The following is a 20,421-nucleotide window of genomic DNA, read 5'->3' on the forward strand; positions in this document are numbered from 1 at the left end:
CTCTGGGTGAGCACCGCCGACCAGCACGGAAAGACGCGAAAGCCCCGTCTCCTCCATCGCCAGTTCATCAAGACAGGCTTCCCACGCGCTTTTCCCAACTTCCACCCTCCCTTTGGGGTCATTCTCCCCACCCCAACATTGCGTTTTCCTCCCCTTTCCTCCCTTCGTGCCGATTCGACTGTTCATCGCCTACCGCCCTCCTCCCCCGGACCACTCTAAACATCACGAACCCATCGCCAAGGGCCACATCCAGGTCGCTACTTGTCGCACTCATCGATATAAAAGACTCATTGATCTTTAGCATCCGCGAACTCGCGCTTTTTGTCGCTTATTCCGCGCGATTCTTCAATTTCTCTGACGAATCTCTTTTCCCACGTGTTTCTCTCGCGCCCTCACTAGGACGCTGTCGCATAATAACCGCCCCCCGGACGTGTTTCCATCCTTATGAATAGACAATAAACAGCTCAACCATGACGTCTCTACAGACAGCCCCAGCCCCCAATGCGGCGCCCGTCAATCCGGGTCTGCCTGCCAACTTAACGCCGCAGTACATACAGGAGACCTATCAGGTATGGTGTTCTTGATTCTCACCTCTGTGCTCACAGTTCATCCCACGGTCTCCTTCCCAACTGCGCCCACCTGATTTTAATTATGTCTTTTCTTCATTAAATGCAATCGCTTGACTCTCTAAGTCGCCGATGTCTAATTGTATTATAGAAATACAAGCAGATGCAGGAACAAGGCATCCGCCACGATGACCCTGAATTCATTAAGGCTCAGAATCTACTCGCAGCTGTCCAGCGACAAACGGCCTTCAATAAGCAGCGACAATTAGCTCAGCAGCAGGCTCAACGTCAGCAGCAGAATGGTACTGCTACCCAGGAGCCTGCCGCGCCAAATGGCATCAACAGTAAGAAAACCCTCCAGCATTCACTTTACTCATACTTACCATTATTCGTCGCGTAGGTCGCTCAAACTCCACTGCTACTGCCAACAACGCTGCCCAGAATGTCGACAAACAAAATGCCCAGAAAGGGGCGGTCGCTGCCAGTGGTAGTTTCTCTGCAGAACAGTTGCAGACCCTTCGAAATCAAATAATGGCTTTCAAGATGCTATCGAAGAACCTCCAAATACCACGAAACATCCAGCAACAGCTCTTCATGTCCAAGAAAATGCCGACCACCAAGCCTTCCGATAACGTCGCCGCCGCCGAGAATGTTCTGGATAGCGTTTCGCAAGGAAAACCTGAGCAAGCTGCGATCGCTGCTGATATTTCAAACGCCAGAGAGTTTTATGATGGGTTCCAATCACCGTACGATATACTTCCGAAGACAGTGAGCTTTACCGATCACTCTTCTCGCGCCCATCGCATGCGTATCCCGGCTATCGTGCCTTCCGGCATTGATCTGGAGCAGGTGCGCGAGGAGCGGGAGATCGCTCTCTACAACCGCATCAATGCGCGGAAAGCGGAACTAGCTGAGCTCCCAGTCAATATCGGCGCTTGGAACGCCAGCCAAAGCGATGCTGCCACCGGCGACGATGCTCTGAAGCTAAAGGCTCTGATTGAGTACAAAATGCTTAACCTTCTCCCCAAGCAGAGACAGTTTCGCAAACAAATTCAGAATGAGATGTTTCACTACGACAACCTTGGCATGACTGCCAATCGTGCGTCTCATCGACGTATGAAGAAGCAGACACTTCGCGAAGCTCGCATCACAGAAAACCTCGAGAAGCAGCAACGCGATGCTCGCCAATCAAGGGAGAAGAAGAAGCAAGAAGGCCACCTCGAGGCCATTCGCCAGCACGGAATCGACCTTCGTAACGCCGCCGCAGAACAACGGGCGCGTACAACCAAGCTTGGCCGCATGATGATCCAGCATCATCAACACATGGAACGTGAAGAACAGAGACGTGTTGAGCGGACGGCTAAGCAACGTCTTCAAGCTCTTAAGGCAAACGACGAAGAGACGTACCTCAAGCTTTTGGGTCAGGCCAAGGACTCGCGTATCTCCCATCTCCTGAACCAGACCGATGGCTTCCTCAAACAGCTTGCTGCATCTGTCAGGGCACAACAGCGTAACCTGGCCGAGCGCTATGGCGAAGACCTTGAGGCCGAGGAAGACGAGGATGAAGAGATCGCATCTGGCAGCGATGAGGAAGGCGAAGGTCGCCGCGGAAAGATCGACTACTACGCAGTTGCTCATCGTATCAGAGAAGAGGTCACCGAACAACCCAGCATTCTTGTTGGTGGTACCTTGAAGGAGTATCAAATAAGAGGTCTGCAATGGATGATTTCTCTATACAACAACAATCTTAACGGTATTCTGGCCGACGAGATGGGTCTCGGCAAGACAATTCAAACTATTAGTTTGATCACATATATCATTGAGAGGAAGAGGAACAACGGCCCGTTCTTGGTCATTGTCCCTCTGAGTACCCTCACGAACTGGAACCTCGAGTTCGAAAAGTGGGCACCGGCCGTCTCAAGGATTGTTTACAAGGGACCACCAAATGCTCGTAAACAGCAGCAGCAAAATATCCGCTGGGGTAACTTCCAGGTGCTGTTGACCACTTACGAGTATATCATCAAGGATCGACCAATCCTCAGCAAGATCAAGTGGACGCACATGATTGTCGATGAGGGTCACCGTATGAAGAACACCCAGTCCAAGCTGAGTAGCACTCTGTCAACGTACTATACCAGCCGCTATCGATTGATTTTGACTGGTACTCCGCTACAAAACAACCTCCCCGAACTGTGGGCGCTGCTGAACTTCGTTCTGCCGAATATTTTCAAGTCAGTGAAATCGTTTGATGAATGGTTCAACACCCCGTTCGCCAACACGGGTGGTCAAGATCGCATGGACTTGAGTGAAGAAGAACAGCTGCTTGTCATTCGTCGTTTGCACAAGGTTCTTCGACCATTCTTGCTTAGACGTCTGAAGAAGGATGTCGAGAAGGACCTTCCAGACAAGCAGGAGAGGGTCATCAAATGTCGCTTCTCTGCTCTGCAAGCCAAGTTGAACAAGCAGCTTGCTACACACAACAAGATGGTTGTTAGCGATGGTAAAGGAGGCAAGGTCGGAATGCGTGGTCTTAGTAACATGCTGATGCAGCTGCGGAAGCTTTGCAACCACCCCTTCGTCTTCGAGCAAGTGGAAGACCAGGTGAACCCTGGACGGGGCACAAACGACCTGATCTGGCGTACCGCCGGAAAGTTCGAGTTGTTGGACCGTATTCTTCCAAAATTCAAGGCAACCGGTCATCGTGTCCTGATGTTCTTCCAAATGACTCAGATCATGAACATCATGGAGGATTTCTTGCGCCTCCGCGGGTTGAAGTACTTGCGTCTTGATGGTTCTACCAAGTCTGATGACCGTTCAGATCTGCTGAAGCTGTACAACGCTCCAGGCTCAGATTATTTCTGTTTCTTGCTTTCGACGCGTGCTGGTGGTCTTGGTCTTAACTTGCAGACGGCCGATACTGTCATTATTTTCGATTCAGATTGGAACCCTCACCAGGATCTCCAAGCTCAAGATCGTGCTCATCGCATTGGCCAGAAGAACGAAGTGCGAATTCTGCGTCTCATCACATCCAACTCTGTCGAAGAGAAAATTCTTGAGCGTGCCCAATTCAAGCTTGACATGGATGGCAAGGTTATCCAGGCAGGTAAATTCGATAATAAGTCAACGAACGAGGAACGAGATGCTCTCTTGCGTACTCTGCTTGAAACTGCCGATGGTACGGAACCAACTGGTGATCAGGATGAAATGGACGATGACGATTTGAACGACATAATGGCTCGTTCGGATGGAGAACTCGAGATCTTCCAGGCCATGGACAAAGAACGACAGAAAACCAGCCCGTACGGTCCCGGAAACAAGCTTCCGCGACTGCTGGGTGAAGCCGAACTTCCTGATATATACATGACTGAGGAGAACCCGGTTGTGGAAGAGGCAACCGAAATCGAGTTGGCCGGTCGCGGTGCCCGTGAGCGCAAGGTTACTCGCTATGATGATGGCCTTACCGAAGAACAGTGGCTTATGGCGGTTGATGCTGATGACGACACTATCGAGGAAGCGATTGCTCGAAAAGACGCAAGGGTCGAGAAACGTCGTACAAATAAGGACAAGCGTGGCCGCAAGGGTGAGGAGTCTTCACCCGAGCCATCCCGCGAGAACTCCGAGACGCCTCAGCCTAAGAAGCGTGGTCGCAGAGGTCCTGCTACGAAGCGTAAAGCAGAGGAGCTGGTAGAGGAGACGCCTCAGCCCAAGCGCAAGAGGGGTAGACAAGCCAAGCCCGTTGAGACATTGAGTCCAGATGATCGCGCTATCCTCCAAAAGATCCTCAACAATGTCTATCAAACTTTGATGGAAATGGAACAGGAGCTGCCCGCCGAGGAATCCGATAGCGAGGATGGGCCTGTCACACGCGCCATTATCGAACCTTTCATGAAGCCGCCTCCCAAGTCGCAGTACCCTGACTATTACATGATCATTCAGACTCCTATGGCTATGGATGTCATCAAGAAAAAGATCAACCGCGAAGAATATCAGAACCTACGCGAGTTCAAGAGCGATATTACCCTTCTTTGCAACAATGCGCGCACGTACAACGAAGACGGTAGCATCCTTTTCCAAGATGCAAATGACATTGAGGTAAGCCATTGTAGATTTGATTGCCAAGACCCTTTGCTAATATTCTGCAGGCACGATGCATGGCCGAGCTAAGCAAAGAAACCGCGGCCCACCCACAGTTCGCCAACGATGACTCGTCAACAGTCGCAAATGACTACTCGATGTCTGCTGGCACCGAGACGCCCAGTGCAGCTGCCACGCCAGGACAGCCGAAGCTGAAACTGACGTTCAACGCCGGAGGCGCCATGCCTGGTATGGGCGGAGATCAGTGAAACAGCAGTTGGAACCCTTGTTGATACACGCACTTTTTGTTTTAAAGATATCTCGCAGCGACTTGCACATTCTACGTTTCTTACATTTTTACTGAAGTGTTCTCTTCAATCATGTATTTCAATATTTTCTGTGGCGGCGGCGTTATGTGACTGGGTGGCAGATGAGCAATGCAGGCTGACGGCGCAGTCATGTTTTGTTCTCTTCTAGGACGAAAGAGAGGGTTTTGCCAATATGTCTTTTTTAGTACCAGCTGCTCTTTTCTTCTTGCTTGCGAGCTTTTTCTTGCTTTGCATTTGCGACTTTAGATCCAGAGTACTTGTTCGAAGACTTGTGCTGGCCAAGAGTTTGGTCTCTCGGCCTTGCATTGCAATACTTGATAATGAATGATTAAATTTCGAGAGGACAGTTAGTAGGTAGAGATCAACGTTGAGATCATTCGTCATAGTCATCGGTGTTCCTTGATGGATCGAGATTCGAGAACACACGATGCGACCTGCAGCTCGGAAGACGTCATGGTCACGTGCGGTAGGCACACCGTCATTCGTTAAGCTCGCTCGTCATTCTCACCTCTCGCTCTCGACTTCAAGATAACACCCTCCACTTCTCCCACTTCTTCAGTTTCCATCTCTTCTGTCTCTTCTCGAATACCTGCTATCCACAAACTACAATCTACTAAATAATTTAGTTAGACAAAATGGCCAGCTTCCAGGACCGTGCCCAGCACTCCATTGCTCAGCTCGACAAGGAGGTAAGTTGTTTGTGTGCGTTTTGAGAGCTGGTCTCGTTGTGTGCGATACCTCCACGATGTCCGAAAATAGCCTCATACGATGCTACTCCATCGCTTTACTCGCTTCATCTCATCGTATTTGGCTCGTGGAGCTTGGTATCGCACATGACGACCACCAGCAAGCTTATCATCGCACTTGTGCTTTGTCGCTTTCCCCTCCTTGGGCCTGGAGCTAACGGATCGATTCCCCGTATACAGCTTTCCAAGTACCCTGTCCTCAACAACCTCGAGCGCCAGACCTCCGTCCCCAAGGTTTACGTTATCCTTGGTCTCGGTGGAATCTACACCTTCCTGGTCTTCTTCAACATTGCTGGCCAATTCCTCACCAACCTCGCTGGTTTCCTTATCCCCACCTACTACTCTCTCAATGCCCTTTTCACAGCTGGCAAGGCCGACGACACTCAGGTGAGTATCTTTCTAACTCGAGTCTTTCATTTTAATCTGAGTTACTAACTTATCTTGTAAACTAGTGGTTGACTGTATGTTCTCGTGATCCTCTTTATCCCTGCAAACGCCGAGGCTGTCCAGCTAGGCCTATTTCAACACGTGATTTCTCTCCATAGAAAGGGAAGCTAACTTGACGTGCGATCAATAGTACTGGGTTGTGTTCTCCTTCCTCACCGTCATTGAGAGCGCCGTCAGCGCCCCTTACTGGTTCCGTAAGTGCTATCTGGCCCGTATTAACACCGGTGTATCAAGCGCTAATTCTTTGTCAACAGCCTTCTACTACATCTTCAAGTTTGTCCTTGTCCTCTGGCTCTCTCTCCCCCAGACCAAGTAAGTCCATTGATATGAGTACATTGTTATGGCGGCGACTAACCCCCATCTAGCGGTGCCCAAGTCGTCTTCAACTCTCTCCTCCAGCCCCTCGTCGGCCGTTACTTCAACAGCGGCTCCACCTCGGCCAACCTCCGTGCTCAGGCCGATGCTGCTACCAAGGCCCAGTAAATAGACTGACCTCTGAACATGACGTCAGCGGCTCTTGTTCTATGAGCCGCGACTCCGGTCTATTATTTGCGCAATTGGTGAAAAAAAAAAGATACGACGAAGGCGATTGTGAGACTTCGCTCTTTGGTGTAGACGGACGGACGGACGGCTGCAAGCCGTCATGATTGTGTGGCAGCATATGAAACATGGCCTTGTCTTTGATTTATTTTTGACAAGACTTTGCTTCTGTGCTGTAGAAGCGCTTGCGATTGTTTGGTGGAATTTGGTTCTGTTCAGTTCGGCGAGAGCTGGTCTCGTTCAGTGTGACCAGAGGAATTAGGTATATCTGATCTGATGCATTTATCCTCTTGGGTAAACTTGAGCACTGTTTGTGTTTTTGTTGCGTGCTTTTATCGTTGATAGGTAGCTTTCTCCTTGCTTGACGCTTGAACGACGTGAAGATATTCTTACATTCTTATTACAACCGTCTGGTAGTGAGTAATTGAGTAGCAATCCAAGCGATTTGATTTACAGTTAGACAACATCAAGGAGTACAATCATGTCAATGGCTTTTCCTTTGGAGAAGCCGATTTATTTCATTGAGAAAGATATTGCTAATGCTGATAAAATTCAATAAGCCGGGTACCGTAGCCCAGCTATGCTTTCTTGCTTGCTTGCTCGTCCATCAAAGTCCAAGTCCAGGTCCAAACTCCAGTTCATTATATAACGCGTGACACAGGCAGATTTAGAACGCAAAATGACTTTATTGAAATCCATTAATAAAGACCGAACCGGTTCTGCCACCCATCCGTCCGCGGGTTTAGTATAATGCGGTAGGGAAACGGGTTCGAGTCGGTCGTTGTGATGGGTGGGATATGGTCTTTGTCGCGGTTTACGACGGCGAGGATCTTGAGTGCGGCTTTCTGAAGCATGTTTTCCATTGCTTTGCGGACTTTTGCGCGCTCTGTTTGATGTCAAGTTATCTTGTTAGTTGGGCTGTGTCTCATAGAATAGAATAGATGGGTTGTTAGGTAAGTGGGTTAGTTGACGTACCAGACTCAGTCCGCGGCGTAGCAACAGTAACATCCAAATTCCACACCTCCCAGCAAACTTCCTCCTCGCCCTTCCCCGCTAGTCCCGAAAACCAAGTCCCTGAGCGCCTGCGCTTCTTCTCGTAGAATTCGACTGCTATGCGCCCACGTACGCCGCCGCTTCCTGCACCGCTGCTGCCATAACTTGAGCCACCGCCTGAAACTGCTGAGCTGGAGTGCTGGCGGACTAGGGAGCTAATGCGCGAGTCGATAAGTGTTTCGAGGTCTACATCGTTGATTGCGGGGAGGGTGAAGTCTAAAACGTCAAAGGTTGTCGGGCGGATGGAGGGGAAGTAGCGGTGAAAGAAAATTAGGTTGAGGACGCCTGGTATTGATATTGTGAGCTAGAGCTTAGAGTTTGTATAGGGGATCGCCGCGCACCTTTTAATACATCTCTGACGGTGGTTGTGTCGGCGAAGATCTCTAAGAAGTATTCCGGAGGGGTTTTGCGGGGCTCCATGGTGATGTGGGTGGAGAGAGCAGGGATATGGGTATGGAGCTGCGTCAGAGGGAAAATTGATCGAATGTATGTTAGAAATGACTGTTTGAATCTTCGAGAGTGAGTTCAAGAGTTGTCGTGGTGTGGTTTCGGTGACGACCCAGCTATGACGAGCTGGGTCGGAGAGCTGTCCCGCTACGTGGGGGAAGATAAGCCAGGCTAGCTTCAAGTCCGGTGTTGGAGGCTGCTAGAAAGCTGATAGCGATCGTAGCGGCGATAGAAGGTAGTGGAAGGTTGGTTTAAGAGTCAAAGAATTCACATGGGGGAAGTCAAATCTGGAGGAGACATGGTGCGTGAACCATGCCGGGACCCTTTGTCTCGTTGAGCGAAGAAAGGGACTCAGAGTCAGAGTCAGGACAGGAATCCTCATCCGGGGAGAACCAAAGTCTGGATTCTGGGCAAAATACGGATACGTACGGCTGTGACGCGACTGCCCCGCCACAGCCCGCTATTAAGCGTATTCTGTACTGAAACGGTTACGGGCCTCATGCTGGGCCCCGTGACCGGAGGATCATGAGGTACAGTAGGGCAGCCAACGCAGGATTCAGGCCATATAATTAAGATCATGATTATTTTACCGGAGTAAAGCCGTGCTAGACTCGATATAGCATGTGGCAATGCGACAGGTCTCGTCAATAATGTCATAGTACTTGCTAGTTGCTACTACTACTATCCTACTGAGGCGGTCGTTCACGTTTCCCTTATCATAAGGCAATCGGTTTAGCCGAGGCCGCAGCTGGGACTGACCATTCGCCGACCGTCATTCTCGGTTCAGCACTGCGATCGCCATCAATGACTGGTCTTCCTCAGTCCTACCCCATCTCCTGATCTTTCTGATAGCTATTCATTTGCTTGTTCCTTTCTACTGTGTATCATGAACTGCATCGGATTAATACTTGTTTGAAGCTCAACCAACCCCCTTCGCTCCACCATGATCAGTGCTACACGGCGCTGGTTTCGGCGCAATCGCAAGGGTCTCGCAATCGGCACAGGCGTTATCGGAGTGGGCTACCTCGCAGGACAATATGTATTAGGGAAGATATCGGAGGCACGGGAGCGAATGAGCAGTGACCGTATTGCTCGGGAGAAGTGAGTCCTGCATCGCCTGCTTGCTTTTGTTGTGTTTGTGTTGTAGCTACTCGCGTGCTTGTGCTCGGGGAACGCAAGCTGACTATATCCTCTCACCACGCAGCTTACGGCGACGATTCGAACAGAACCAGACCGATTGTACATACACCGTGCTAGCGCTGTTGCCGACCGCAGCAGAGGACATACTAGAGGCTCTTCCGGTGGAGGAATTGACAAAGGAGTTACAGAAGAAACGCGCGGAGAGGCTAGCTCGTCTTAATGCCGGGGAGGGGACAGCGACGGGGTCGGATATGAGCTCTGTTGCTCCCAGTTTGCCAGAGGATGACAGGAAGAGCTTCTCGAGCGAGTCGTTTCTGCGGACGAGCCAGCTCGGGGAATCGACCCTTGAAGGAGATGCATTACAACCGAAGCGGAACAAGACCCAGCTTTGGAATGAGGTCAAGATCACTTGTATGTCTTTACCTGGACTGATTCTCTTGCCGTTTCAGCTGACCGACGTCCTTAGCAATTACTCGAGCCTTCACCCTCATTTACACACTCTCCCTGTTGACCATCTTCACGCGCGTCCAACTCAACCTCCTCGGCCGTCGAAACTACCTTTCGAGCGTGATCTCTTTAGCTACACCCGCTGACTCCTCAACAATCAAGCTGGAGGATCATGATGACGACCTCACGCAGACGCTGGGGAACGACTTTGAGACAAACCGACGCTACCTTGCTTTCAGCTGGTGGCTGCTTCACCGTGGTTGGAAGCAAATACTGGAAGAGGTTCAAGCTGCGGTGGTGGAAGTATTCGGGTCACTCAATCCCAGAGACGACATTTCCTTCGACAAACTGTCTGAATTGACTCTTCAGGTCAGAAAGGAGATCGAAGGTGATACCGAGGAGAACAGGAAGTAAGTTCATTCGCTTCTCCGAACCAGAAGATACTGGGTTGATTACTGACTGCGTTTGAACTTACAGGTACAAGAAATGGCTGTCTTACCTGCTTCCATCTCGAGAAGAGGAGGATCAATTACTAGAAGAGTCTGGTGTTCTTGGAGTCACAGAACCCTCAACCCCTCAGACAGCGGCATCGTTGCGCCATCTCCTGGATGAAACTGCCGATTTGATCGATTCGCCAACATTTACTCGCGTTCAAATGCTTCTGAACAACGAATGCTTCGAAACCTTGATTCAGCAATGCAAGATTGACGGGTTCAAATCTGCTGGTCCGGTGACTGCTCCTCAATCCTTCACATCTGTGGCCACGGTAGTCCCGGTCAGAGAGGGCTCAGAGTTGAAGACAAAGCTGGCCAACGTGCTCGCCGTGCTGGCTCGGCAAGCGCACGTCATCGGCAATGGAACATCTCCCCCGAACCTATACGTGTCCGCAATGGACCAAGGTGTGCGGGAGCTGGAGGCATTTGCGGCGGTGGTCTACAGTTCAAACTTTGACTCTGAACTTCCCGGCGCTGGATCGGGGATCAACTCTTCTACCGGAACAGCGAGAGTACCGGGATCTGCTTCGTCCTCTCCAGTCATTGTCGGACAGGACGACGTACCCACCCAGGGCCGGTTTGCCGAGGGAACATCAGCAGTAGCGAGTACCGACGATAACGATTTGGAGAAGGCATGGGGAAGAGTTGTAGAAGAGAAACAGGGTGATGCACCGAATGCATAAGACCTGAATTATAGACATTCTCATTGAAGCGAAACGACCGTGATACCATCTACAATCTCGTGGGTAAATGACTCGCACCTGGCAACGTGGTAATTGTAACACAGCGTAAGGGCGCATGATAAGAGAGATACAAAGCGAGTGCCCCGTGCTACGCTGACTGCAGATGAGAAAGATTAGCAAGATTTAACACTGCTGCTATAGTAATGGGTAAGTTGTCAGTGGTTACTAGGTAACTTAGTAGAGGAGGAGACAGATCTGGAGTTACATAATAGCCGCGAGATCTTGCGGGGCAGCCGAACAGCCGGAGCGCTGGAGGAGTTCTTCCGCCTCGAGTTCAGGGACTCTTGGTGGGTTTCTGGTGGTCTGTGGCTACTGCCAATTCTTGGGGGTTCCAGTTCCATTGTCGAGGGCGCCAGGTCACCGAATGCCTGCTTGAGCAACATTGCACGAGCGTACAGAGTACAAGCCCACAGGGATCAGCAATCGCGAACAATGAAATTTTCAGAGCATGACTCTCAGCCCCGGTGTCGTTATGACTCGCCAATCCAAAGAAGATCCCTCTTCCTCCAGGTGGGACTTGCAGGCTTCCAGCTCATGATCGTCGATGATGTCCGCTCGCCATGCTGCTGCCGGTGATTCGGGTATGATCCCTGGCTTTTTTTCCCAGTGCTTATTTATTCTTAAAGAATGCTTCGCTCCCTTGGTTCTTCTTTTCCCCTCTTCCTTTTCCTCATTCCCCCCTCCCTCCGCGCCGTGGCAACCCAGCACCAAGCACCCTCCCGTCCGCCGGTCCGCCCCCATAGCTTCGTCTCGCTAGGGCTCCTTCTCCTTACTCCGGTGAGGTTCAAGTCGCTGCTAGCTTCTCCGAGCTCGGCTTAAGCCCGACACCGGCCTGGAGTTCTCCAACTCTTCCCCGTGCTTTGTGTTGCGCCGGAAATTTTCCCTATATTATTAAAAGAGTCGTCTTGTGACTCATCGCGCCAATTGGCTTCCTTATAAATTCTCCCATTGCACAGATCTTCGGTCGCAAAAGCAAACACAATGGGAGCTATGGGTGCGTGTCACTTCTACTTACTGACTCCGCTTGCGACAGCCGAGGCTAATGCATAGATCGCGAAACAGAAGAGAACCACGACTACAACTCGTCAATCGAGAAGGGCGAGGGCCTGCAGGACCAGCCGCAGTCGCCAGTGTCCAATGACCTCCCTCTGCTCACCAAGACGACGGAGCGCAAGCTCATGGCCAAGGTCGATTGGCACGTCGTTCCTTGCTTGTGTATTATGTACCTGCTTGCCTTTCTGGATCGGTACGCGCCCCTTCTCAGACTTTGTCGCGAACGCTGAGCCAATACTAATGACTCTTTCGTTTGCGCAGCGTGAATATCAGTAATGCGGCAGTCTTGGGCATGGAGGCAGACCTTGGTATTGAGAACTCAACAAAGTACAACACCGCATTGACGATCTTCTTCGTTCCTTACATCATCTTCGAAATTCCATCCAACATCCTGCTCAAAAAGCTGAAACCTCATGTTTGGTGTACGTGCCCGAATTTTCCCCATACGTGATCTGTGTCGTTGATGGCTGTAGTGTCCGGGTGCATGTTCATGTTCGGTATCGTCATGATTTGCCAGGGCTTGGTCACAAACTGGGGTGGACTGATGACCACCCGTTGGTTCTTGGGTAGGCACCTTGATACCTAGCTGATATATCCGCAACTAATTGATCTGAATAGGAATGGGCGAGTGTGGCATGTTCCCTGGATGTGAGTTTCTTTTACTTCCCATTGGACTCAATCAGTGATTCTGACGATATCGAGGTTTCTATCTGCTTGGAATGTGGTACAAGCGCAGCGAAGCCCAGAAGCGTTTCAGTTTCTTTTTTAGCTCTACTACATTGGCCGGTGCTTTCGGTGGCGTGCTCGCCGCTGGTCTTGGAAAGATGGACGGAATCCGCAACCTGGCAGGCTGGCGTTGGGTGTTCATCATCGAAGGCCTGCTCACTGCTGTCGTTGCAATAGTCCTGTTTTTCTTCCTCCCTAGCTTCCCTGAGGATGCTAAATGGCTCACCGATGAAGAGCGGGAGTATATGAGAGCCAAGCTGGCCAAGGATTCTGGATCAGCGGGTCACGATGTCAGTATGGGCTGGCGCGACATTTTGGAAGTCTTCAAGGACTGTAGGTGACAAACAAACTTCTGAATGGCTGTTCTAGCATGCTGACCATACTCAGACAAGATCTTCATTGGTGGCTTAATGTACTTTGGACAGGTTGTCACAGCCTATGGTTAGTCGTCACTCCTCACTTCAAAATTGAAGATTAGAAAGCTTACACTTCCCTAGGCTATGCTTACTTCGCACCAACCATCATTCAGTCCTATGGTTATGGCAGTAAGTGGATCTTCTCTTCCGGTTACTCGCCTTGCTAACCATTATCAAGAAATTGAAACCCAGCTGTACTCAATCCCGCCATGGGCCGCCGCGTTCGGGTTCTCCATGTTCATTGCTTACCTATCTGACCGATTCCAACATAAATTCCTCTTCACGATTGTCCCCATGTGCGCTTGCATGGCTGGAATGGGAATTCTTCTGAACATCACTGATAACCGCGACATCCAATATGGAGCTCTGTTCTTAGTCACCGGCGGTGTGTACAGTGCGATGCCCGTTGTCGTTTGTTGGTTCGCGATGAATCTCGGTGGCCACCGTCGGCGCAGTGTTGGAACTGCATGGCAGGTCGGATTTGGCAACAGTAAGAACCCTTTCACTCCGTCCTGGAAACAAGAACGTGACTAACAATTATCACAGTCGGTGGTATCATTTCAACATATTCGTTCCTTGCTAAAGACAAGGCGAATTTCTACAGAAATGGCTTCATCATTGGAGTATCTTTCATTGCGTTTTCTTGTGCTTGCTGCATCGCCTACGCTGCAGCATTGTGGCACCAGAACAAGAAGAGGGAGAGGATTATGGCGAGCGGTGATCCCAGCTACCTCGACGAGAACCAAGATGACTTGGGAGATATGGCGACGAAGTTCCGGTATGCGCTTTGAGGAGTAATAATAATGATCTTGACGAATGTTTTCGAGAGCCCATACGTACTATAGGGCTGAAGGGCTACGGCTTGAACAATCTACCCACAATGGATATGTACATAAGACGTTATCTCTTATCGATAACTGAACAAAGGAGAATCATGAAGAAAAAAAGTCAACATTTCAGATCCACTCTTATTTTGTAGATAGTTGATGTCATGTTAATGGCTGGTGTTGGGCTCGGTAAACAGACATTCACCCACACGTGACCTGTCACCTGACTAGGGTTTCTGACGCACACAACTTTAAGTAGCTCCTCCGTTCCCGGTATCCATCCTTCTTCCAACCATCTTTCATCCTCGAAGAAGTGTGAGTACAAGCTCTCCCATCTGCCTCAATGGCTATAAACATGGCTGTGAACAGTGACTAACAGGCCCTGCAGTCACTCTACGAAGATGAGAGCCAAGTGGAGAAAGAAGCGCGTTCGCCGTCTCAAGCGTAAGAGAAGAAAGATGAGGGCTAGAAGGTTAGTTATGAACAACAAAACCATTTGTTCAACTATCGCAATCGATTCTAACAGACATCTAGCAAATAAACAACTCGCCCAATCCATCTCAGCTCCTCGTGTTAAGCTCGGTGTTGAACGCTAAACACGACAAAGTCAACGACGTCACGATGATGATTTTCCGATTATGATCGTTACGTGGTTTCGCCTCCTCCAATGGGGACCTATCTGGTCTAGAACAACCGTTCCTATATCTCTATTTACTTCGAATTCGGAATCCGCCGTTCAACTGGTTCTTCGCGCCACGAAGAACTCCATCCAGTCTCCCTCGGATTCATCCAACGCTTTCGATTGTTGTTCTACGGTTAGATGGTGGGGTTGCTTGCTTATCTTGCGGCTTGTTAGCCTCGCGAGGGGTTCAATGTGCTTAGTGGGGTTTGGGGGAGTTAGTGGTGGCGGATGGTCTATGTCTTCCTGTACTGTCTTCGTATGCCACTGGCTTCTTTCGAGTTTGGTATGGGGACTGGTCAATTTTTTTCCAACTCGCGGTTTTAGACATTGGCTTCGGTTGATGCACCTAAGGTCGAGGGTCGTGGAGAGGTCTCCGAGGGTTTACTCATCAAATCATGAAACAAAAAGTTTTCAAACGCATTATCTTCCAAGTAAAATCAGTAGTAGAAGAGCACCCAGTGAATTTTGTAGCAAGCCTAGAGATATTGGTGCAATCTACTCCGTATCCTACTCGACAATATCACAATCCCACATGGTCTTGTGCGATTGCGACTCCCGTAGATCGTCCCTTCTCCGCCTTGGCACTCACCGCCTAAACTTTTTTCTCCAACTTTTTTTCTGCAGCGACAGCACCATTTGCGCCAACGACCTCGACAGTTCACAAACCACCATATAAATCACTCACAATGGCCCACGACAAGGCCGAAAAGAAGCGCAAGCGCGCCTCAGACCGCCACGAACGCCCAACCAAGAAGGCAGCGCTCGACCTGCAAAGCCTGCCCCCTCTATCAGCGAGTCTCGTCCACGACGACAGCGAGCTTGCTCCTGTTTATGGTGAGCACCTTTTCCCTCGTTCTTAAATCAAGGGGGTGGTTCTAATAATATGGATCTAGTCGACACTCCCGGCGTAACATCCCACCCAGAACTACGCCTCACACCGTACCTGAAGACACGCAGCCACACGACCTCCGCCCACTCCGCTGGCAACGACGGCATTGCACAGACTGAGTTATTGTTACAGTCGTCGGAGCACGCTAAGTTGGACTTTGTCGGTCGGGAAACGCATGATGATGCTGATTCTCAGTTGAAGCATTATGTTGCTGTTGTTGATCCCGTTAGCAAGACGTGGGAGTTTGTTGAGGCGAGACGGGTTACGCTGCGCGGGGCTGTGAAAAGACGGGAGAAGGAGGAGGATGAGGAGGAAAGTAGTGAGGATGAGGAGATGGTACGCCTCTTTTTTCTTCTTTGCAGTTACTCGGTGGAGAGTGAGATGTGCTAACACGTTCTCCTACAGCGAACCATGCGCGAACAAAAGACAGACCTCACATACACCTTCGGTACCAAGAAATCACGAAAGGCAACCCAATCCATGGCCGAAAACGCCCAACTGTCCAACGCGCCCTCGGGAACCGCAACAGCCGCCGAGTCCGCGCTTCTGGACACCATGCCCGCCGACTCAGCCCTCGACATGGCCGCCAAATCCGCCGCCGTGCAAGCCGAAGTCCAAGCCGCGAAGCCCCTCCCCCCCGCAAACCTCGATGCCAAACACCCAGCAGACGTCTACCCGCTCGAGACACTCATCCCCAACGGCAAGGCCACCCTCCGCCAACTCCCCATCAAGGACTGGCAGGATACAATCTCCGCAGGCCTCACAGTCGGCACGGCCTCGAAATACGTCGCAAATCGCATCTTCGACATCATCGAGAGTGGCAACACCACGCACATTCAGGTCCTTCGCTACATCCTTGTCCTGCTTGAATTTGCGCGCGCATTGCGCGGTAGTAAGGGCCGTCCTCCCAAACGTCTCCCATCCCGCGACGACCTCCGCAACATCCTCTCAGGCGGTTCCCAGTCTTCTACATCCGACGACACGCCCGACACCGTCTCCTCACCTACCCTCCCAGACCCACTCATCGATGCCATCCGCCGCAAACACGCCCCCTCGGGACCAGCAATCACAAAGAACGACGTCACACTGCTTCACACTACAATCTGCGCTCTATCGCTGCATATTCCGCCCGAGCCCATGAGGGACGGCGTCCCCACGCCCAACGGCGGGAACATCGCGAACGAACTCGCTGTTTTACCGGGTGACTTGCGCGACGATCTGCAGATAGATAATAAGGAGATCACGCATTATTTCCGCGAGTTGGGGTGCCGGATTGATAAGCCGCGTGAGACAGAGTTCGCGAAGTTTGGTGTGAGAGGGGGGAAGGCTGAGGCTGCGACGTTGAGGGTTGCGAGACTTAAGTTGCCTGTTGTGTTTCCGAAGGTTTCGAGGGCTGGTGGTGGTGGGGGGAGGAGGTAAATTCTCCTTTCAACATCTTGTTACTAAGTTGGTTGTAGGAGGGGAGAAAGGACGAGAGGATGAGAGAAAGACGGATGGATAGAAGGATGATGATGATCATCAAAAAGCCGGGACAACTGTCTATTCTATTCTGTACAAAAGGCGTTATAGAGATATCTGGTCTGTTTCTACTGCCTACAATTAACGACAATGTAAATACCGATTTCGAAAGACCAAGCAAACAAAGTGTATCACGTCTATGGTCTAATGATCTCAAAGATCTGTTTTGTACTAGGATTTTAAGGGGTCTATTTGACTCGTAGGTACCTTTTTTCTCAAAGTGCTGTTGCGCTGGACCATGGTCAAGCTCAAGAGGCAGGAACGACCCAGTACATGGCCACGCGTCGTGCCTTCCTCTTTTGTGACTGGTGACATACTGCATAGGTAGGTGTTGCTACATGCTTTTGAGTACGGTTGCACAATGAATACGACAGGCTACGAATGAGAAGTAAAGGTCTCTTGGACATCATATATTGGACCCAGTTTGAATGACGGGCCGGTCCTAAAGCACCCATCAAAATTGCTTGAGAAAAACAAGCATACTTAATTATCTAAGGAGCGGACGGGAAGGCTGTATATATAGGATTATAGGTCGGTTTTCTCCAATATATGCAGAGCCACACCCAGGTAATCGAACCACGGCGTCAAAGCCGAGTTAATTAAGCAGCACCAGCGACCGGGATAGAAGTCGCAGGGGTAGCGATGTTCTTGCGAACAGAAGAGCCGCCCGTCTGCATGCGAGCAAGAGTCTGAGCCTGGTTCTGAAACTCGCGGGTTACAGCGGTTTCGAGGGTCTCGGTGGGCTGCAGGTTGAGCTGGGCGTCGGACCAGATGGGCTGGTTCTCGAGCTCGGCGGCTTCAACGCCTACGCCGACGAACCCGCCCATGGCCTGCCAGTCGCTGGCGCGCTTGATGCCTAGGTCATTCCAGACGGTGTTGACGGCTTCGACAAGGTGGTCGCGGAGTTCCTGGGTGTGGCCTGGGGTAGGGGTGATTCTGAGCCGTTCCTGGCCGCGGGGGACGGTGGGGTAGTTGATGGCTTGGACGTAAATGCCGTGCTCTTCGAGGAGCTTGTCCGAGGCTTGCTTGGCGAGTTCGGCGTCTCCGACGAGGAGGGGGACGATGTGGGAGGGGTTGGGGATGACGGGGATATCGATGTTCTTGAAAGCCTGCTTGACAACACGAGTATGCAACTGCTGCAGAACGCGGTCTTGCTGGTGGCGGGTCTGGTACTGGATAGCGGCATCGGCTCCGGCCATAGTAGCCGGAGGAAGAGAGGTAGTGAAGATGAATCCGGGGGCAAGAGAGCGAATGGTGTCGACCATGGCGGCAGAACCAGCAATGTATCCACCAACACATCCGTACGCCTTACCAAGGGTACCGGTGATGATGTCAATTCGGTCCATCACAGTTCCCTTGGTGCTCTGGGGATTGGCGGTGTCGTGAGAAGCATAGACATCATAGTCGAGGTGCTCAGCAACACCAGCACCGTGAGGTCCGTACATGCCCACAGCGTGGACCTCATCCAAGAAAGTGATGGCACCGTACTTGTCCGCCAAATCACAAATGGCCTCAATTGGAGCAATAGAACCGCACATACTGTACACCGACTCAAAGGCGATGATCTTGGGGAAGTGTCGAGGGATAGACGCAAGCTTCGCCTCAAGGTCCTCTAGATCGTTGTGCTTGAAAACCATCTTCGTCGCGTTGGAATGACGAATACCCTGAATCATCGAAGCGTGGTTGAGAGCGTCCGACAGGATAACGCAGTCAGGCAACTTGCTACCGAGAGTAGCGAGTGTGGCATCGTTAGCCACGAAGCAGGAGCTGAAGACCAACGCTCCCTCTTTATGGTGAAGCTCCGCCAGGGTCTTCTCCAGCCCGACCGCATGCTGGTTGTGTCCGGAGATGTTACGGGTTCCTCCCGCACCGGCTCCGTAGGTATCGAGCGTCCTGTGCATGGCGGAAAGCACCTCCGGGTTGCGTCCCATACCAAGGTAGTCGTTCGAGCACCAAACGGTCACCTTCTCCTCCTTGGAAGCCGTGTGAGCGCGGGGGAACTCCTGCGCCAGACGGTTGATGTTGTTGAAGTAGCGGTACGACTTGTCCTTGTGCTTCTTCTCCAACTCAGCTTCGTAGAAGGCCTTGTAATTGAACGGTTTCGCGGTTGGAGCATCGGGGGCAGCACCAGAGACAGCTGCTGCGGCTCCGACAGGACTGGCAGTGGCTTTGGCAAGACGGGGGTGAACTGAGGTGAGTCACTGCTGTCAGTGCTGGTTCGACAATTGAGTGTTACGAGCGTCTGGTAAAGACTCTGGCAAAGACATACTCTGTTGAGTACCCTTGTGGAACTCAGGGCTCATGTTGGCACCATTTCCTCCGGTCGAGTGCAACGACCTCTTTCCTGGTGTGGCCCGAGTAGGTTTGGGGGTACCAGGCACACCGGCCGCAGAGGAGGTAAACCGCTTGGTGCCAGTCATGCGGGCACTCTGGACAGCAAGGGCCTTGCTCATGACGGGGCAGCGGCGGGCGAGCCTCTGCAAGTTGGACATGGTACCTCCGCCGGGGCTGGTGCTGGGGCGGGTGGCCGTAGCGAGGGTGCGGAGGGTGGTCGGCGAGCTGCGCTTGAGGAATGGGCACATGGCCCGGGACTGCTGGAGCATGGCCTCCATTTCGCGGGGTTGGGCTGTTGTATGGCACTGGAGAGCAATTGAGTATAGCAAGAAGGGTTGACACACAGAAAGCAAGAGGGGGAGAGTAGGAGGACTAAATACAGAGCAGCAGCGGGAACCGCGAGTTGTGGAAATTTCGGCGTCCAAAACGACCAACTTCAGCAAAGCCCGTGAGGGGGCCTTGCCACCTCGGGACTAGCGGCTGACATTCCTGACCTGCCCATTGGCCAGCGAAGGTGTTTCCTCGTTCGAGACCGCAAATACCGGAAATTACTGACAAATACCGATTCTTTACACGGCGTGAGCGTATTCCTCTGGCCTTGCGCCGACTCGCCGAGCTTCGTCCGCATGTTTATGGACAGGAACATTGCTGTCCTTTGTTATGAACTATAATACATTAAAGCGAGGCCAGGGAATAGAGGACACACGCTCAGGCCATCTGTAATTGAGTTACCGCCCATGGCCCGCCGGCCGAGGCTAACGCTCCCTAGCATCGCTTTGCCGGCTCCCTGCCTGTGATCTACAGTCTGTACAGCGTAGAACACTCGTCGATGCTCGTGGAATGTCATTCTTGGGTAATCATGTGTTCACATTATTATCACGAGTACACTATAACAAGTAGCATCAGTGGCCAACCCCACTGTCAAAGCAACAACTCTTCGGGATGTATGC

The 20,421-nt window shown here is 51.4% G+C and overlaps 8 protein-coding genes across 8 annotated transcripts; 6 read left to right on the top strand and 2 right to left on the bottom strand.

Moving 5' to 3' along the window:
* Positions 1 to 5,362, top strand: BDV14DRAFT_170698 (putative RSC complex subunit (Sth1)). The gene is made up of 4 exons (XM_073768256.1): positions 1 to 569; positions 718 to 910; positions 967 to 4,658; positions 4,709 to 5,362. The coding sequence occupies exons 1-4, from the start codon at positions 471 to 473 to the stop codon at positions 4,907 to 4,909; spliced, it is 4,185 nt and encodes a 1,394-aa protein (XP_073629791.1). The 5' UTR covers positions 1 to 470; the 3' UTR covers positions 4,910 to 5,362.
* A 56-nt stretch (positions 5,363 to 5,418) lies between these two features.
* On the top strand, positions 5,419 to 6,725 carry yop1 (putative membrane biogenesis protein (Yop1)). Its single transcript, XM_073776620.1, has 6 exons — positions 5,419 to 5,658; positions 5,896 to 6,102; positions 6,168 to 6,176; positions 6,293 to 6,356; positions 6,417 to 6,474; positions 6,528 to 6,725. Exons 1-6 carry the CDS (start codon positions 5,605 to 5,607, stop codon positions 6,643 to 6,645), a joined length of 510 nt encoding a protein of 169 aa, XP_073629792.1. The 5' UTR covers positions 5,419 to 5,604; the 3' UTR covers positions 6,646 to 6,725.
* A 477-nt stretch (positions 6,726 to 7,202) lies between these two features.
* BDV14DRAFT_35640 (autophagy-related protein 101) lies at positions 7,203 to 8,288 on the bottom strand. Its single transcript, XM_073776621.1, has 3 exons — positions 8,097 to 8,288; positions 7,678 to 8,040; positions 7,203 to 7,588 (listed from the first exon to the last, which is right to left on the bottom strand). The coding sequence occupies exons 1-3, from the start codon at positions 8,173 to 8,175 to the stop codon at positions 7,401 to 7,403; spliced, it is 630 nt and encodes a 209-aa protein (XP_073629793.1). The 5' UTR covers positions 8,176 to 8,288; the 3' UTR covers positions 7,203 to 7,400.
* A 507-nt stretch (positions 8,289 to 8,795) lies between these two features.
* BDV14DRAFT_170708 (peroxisomal biogenesis factor 3) lies at positions 8,796 to 11,030 on the top strand. Its single transcript, XM_073768257.1, has 4 exons — positions 8,796 to 9,303; positions 9,407 to 9,753; positions 9,809 to 10,199; positions 10,267 to 11,030. Exons 1-4 carry the CDS (start codon positions 9,146 to 9,148, stop codon positions 10,964 to 10,966), a joined length of 1,596 nt encoding a protein of 531 aa, XP_073629794.1. The 5' UTR covers positions 8,796 to 9,145; the 3' UTR covers positions 10,967 to 11,030.
* A 977-nt stretch (positions 11,031 to 12,007) lies between these two features.
* On the top strand, positions 12,008 to 14,012 carry BDV14DRAFT_198640 (putative MFS transporter; the record flags this gene model as incomplete). The annotated part of the gene is made up of 10 exons (XM_073773005.1): positions 12,008 to 12,020; positions 12,077 to 12,272; positions 12,341 to 12,501; positions 12,553 to 12,645; positions 12,698 to 12,727; positions 12,782 to 13,138; positions 13,193 to 13,246; positions 13,303 to 13,350; positions 13,400 to 13,711; positions 13,768 to 14,012. The coding sequence occupies 10 exons, from the start codon at positions 12,008 to 12,010 to the stop codon at positions 14,010 to 14,012; spliced, it is 1,509 nt and encodes a 502-aa protein (XP_073629795.1).
* A 339-nt stretch (positions 14,013 to 14,351) lies between these two features.
* Positions 14,352 to 15,150, top strand: BDV14DRAFT_170719 (uncharacterized protein). Its single transcript, XM_073768258.1, has one exon. It carries the CDS (start codon positions 14,450 to 14,452, stop codon positions 14,642 to 14,644), a length of 195 nt encoding a protein of 64 aa, XP_073629796.1. The 5' UTR covers positions 14,352 to 14,449; the 3' UTR covers positions 14,645 to 15,150.
* Positions 15,151 to 15,339: 189 nt separating this feature from the next.
* Positions 15,340 to 17,260, top strand: BDV14DRAFT_35748 (DNA-directed RNA polymerase I subunit RPA49). Its single transcript, XM_073776622.1, has 3 exons — positions 15,340 to 15,564; positions 15,624 to 15,955; positions 16,025 to 17,260. Exons 1-3 carry the CDS (start codon positions 15,417 to 15,419, stop codon positions 17,036 to 17,038), a joined length of 1,494 nt encoding a protein of 497 aa, XP_073629797.1. The 5' UTR covers positions 15,340 to 15,416; the 3' UTR covers positions 17,039 to 17,260.
* A 272-nt stretch (positions 17,261 to 17,532) lies between these two features.
* On the bottom strand, positions 17,533 to 19,865 carry hemA (5-aminolevulinic acid synthase HemA). Its single transcript, XM_073768259.1, has 2 exons — positions 19,407 to 19,865; positions 17,533 to 19,325 (listed from the first exon to the last, which is right to left on the bottom strand). Exons 1-2 carry the CDS (start codon positions 19,747 to 19,749, stop codon positions 17,737 to 17,739), a joined length of 1,932 nt encoding a protein of 643 aa, XP_073629798.1. The 5' UTR covers positions 19,750 to 19,865; the 3' UTR covers positions 17,533 to 17,736.
* Positions 19,866 to 20,421: the final 556 nt, after the last annotated feature.

This window comes from Aspergillus stella-maris, assembly GCF_047715825.1.
Source record: "Aspergillus stella-maris strain CBS 113639 unplaced genomic scaffold BDV14scaffold_17, whole genome shotgun sequence".
NCBI lineage: Eukaryota > Fungi > Ascomycota > Eurotiomycetes > Eurotiales > Aspergillaceae > Aspergillus > Aspergillus stella-maris.

Excerpts from the sequence above, each read along its gene's own strand:
- BDV14DRAFT_170698 (XM_073768256.1), top strand. The coding sequence starts at position 471 with ATGACGTCTCTACAGACAGCCCCAGCCCCCAATGCGGCGCCCGTCAAT. Across the intron at positions 570-717 it reads ACATACAGGAGACCTATCAG|AAATACAAGCAGATGCAGGA; the intron begins GTATGGTGTTCT and ends ATTGTATTATAG. Across the intron at positions 4,659-4,708 it reads AAGATGCAAATGACATTGAG|GCACGATGCATGGCCGAGCT; the intron begins GTAAGCCATTGT and ends AATATTCTGCAG.
- yop1 (XM_073776620.1), top strand. The coding sequence starts at position 5,605 with ATGGCCAGCTTCCAGGACCGTGCCCAGCACTCCATTGCTCAGCTCGAC. Across the intron at positions 6,357-6,416 it reads CAGCGCCCCTTACTGGTTCC|CCTTCTACTACATCTTCAAG; the intron begins GTAAGTGCTATC and ends CTTTGTCAACAG. Across the intron at positions 6,475-6,527 it reads CTCTCTCTCCCCCAGACCAA|CGGTGCCCAAGTCGTCTTCA; the intron begins GTAAGTCCATTG and ends ACCCCCATCTAG.
- BDV14DRAFT_35640 (XM_073776621.1), bottom strand. The coding sequence starts at position 8,175 with ATGGAGCCCCGCAAAACCCCTCCGGAATACTTCTTAGAGATCTTCGCC. Across the intron at positions 8,041-8,096 it reads CGTCAGAGATGTATTAAAAG|GCGTCCTCAACCTAATTTTC; the intron begins GTGCGCGGCGAT and ends TATCAATACCAG. Across the intron at positions 7,589-7,677 it reads TACGCCGCGGACTGAGTCTG|AGCGCGCAAAAGTCCGCAAA; the intron begins GTACGTCAACTA and ends GACATCAAACAG.
- BDV14DRAFT_170708 (XM_073768257.1), top strand. The coding sequence starts at position 9,146 with ATGATCAGTGCTACACGGCGCTGGTTTCGGCGCAATCGCAAGGGTCTC. Across the intron at positions 9,304-9,406 it reads GACCGTATTGCTCGGGAGAA|CTTACGGCGACGATTCGAAC; the intron begins GTGAGTCCTGCA and ends CTCACCACGCAG. Across the intron at positions 9,754-9,808 it reads GAATGAGGTCAAGATCACTT|CAATTACTCGAGCCTTCACC; the intron begins GTATGTCTTTAC and ends CGACGTCCTTAG.
- BDV14DRAFT_170719 (XM_073768258.1), top strand. The coding sequence starts at position 14,450 with ATGAGAGCCAAGTGGAGAAAGAAGCGCGTTCGCCGTCTCAAGCGTAAG.
- BDV14DRAFT_35748 (XM_073776622.1), top strand. The coding sequence starts at position 15,417 with ATGGCCCACGACAAGGCCGAAAAGAAGCGCAAGCGCGCCTCAGACCGC. Across the intron at positions 15,565-15,623 it reads CGAGCTTGCTCCTGTTTATG|TCGACACTCCCGGCGTAACA; the intron begins GTGAGCACCTTT and ends ATATGGATCTAG. Across the intron at positions 15,956-16,024 it reads GTAGTGAGGATGAGGAGATG|CGAACCATGCGCGAACAAAA; the intron begins GTACGCCTCTTT and ends GTTCTCCTACAG.
- hemA (XM_073768259.1), bottom strand. The coding sequence starts at position 19,749 with ATGGAGGCCATGCTCCAGCAGTCCCGGGCCATGTGCCCATTCCTCAAG. Across the intron at positions 19,326-19,406 it reads CCACAAGGGTACTCAACAGA|TTCACCCCCGTCTTGCCAAA; the intron begins GTATGTCTTTGC and ends GACTCACCTCAG.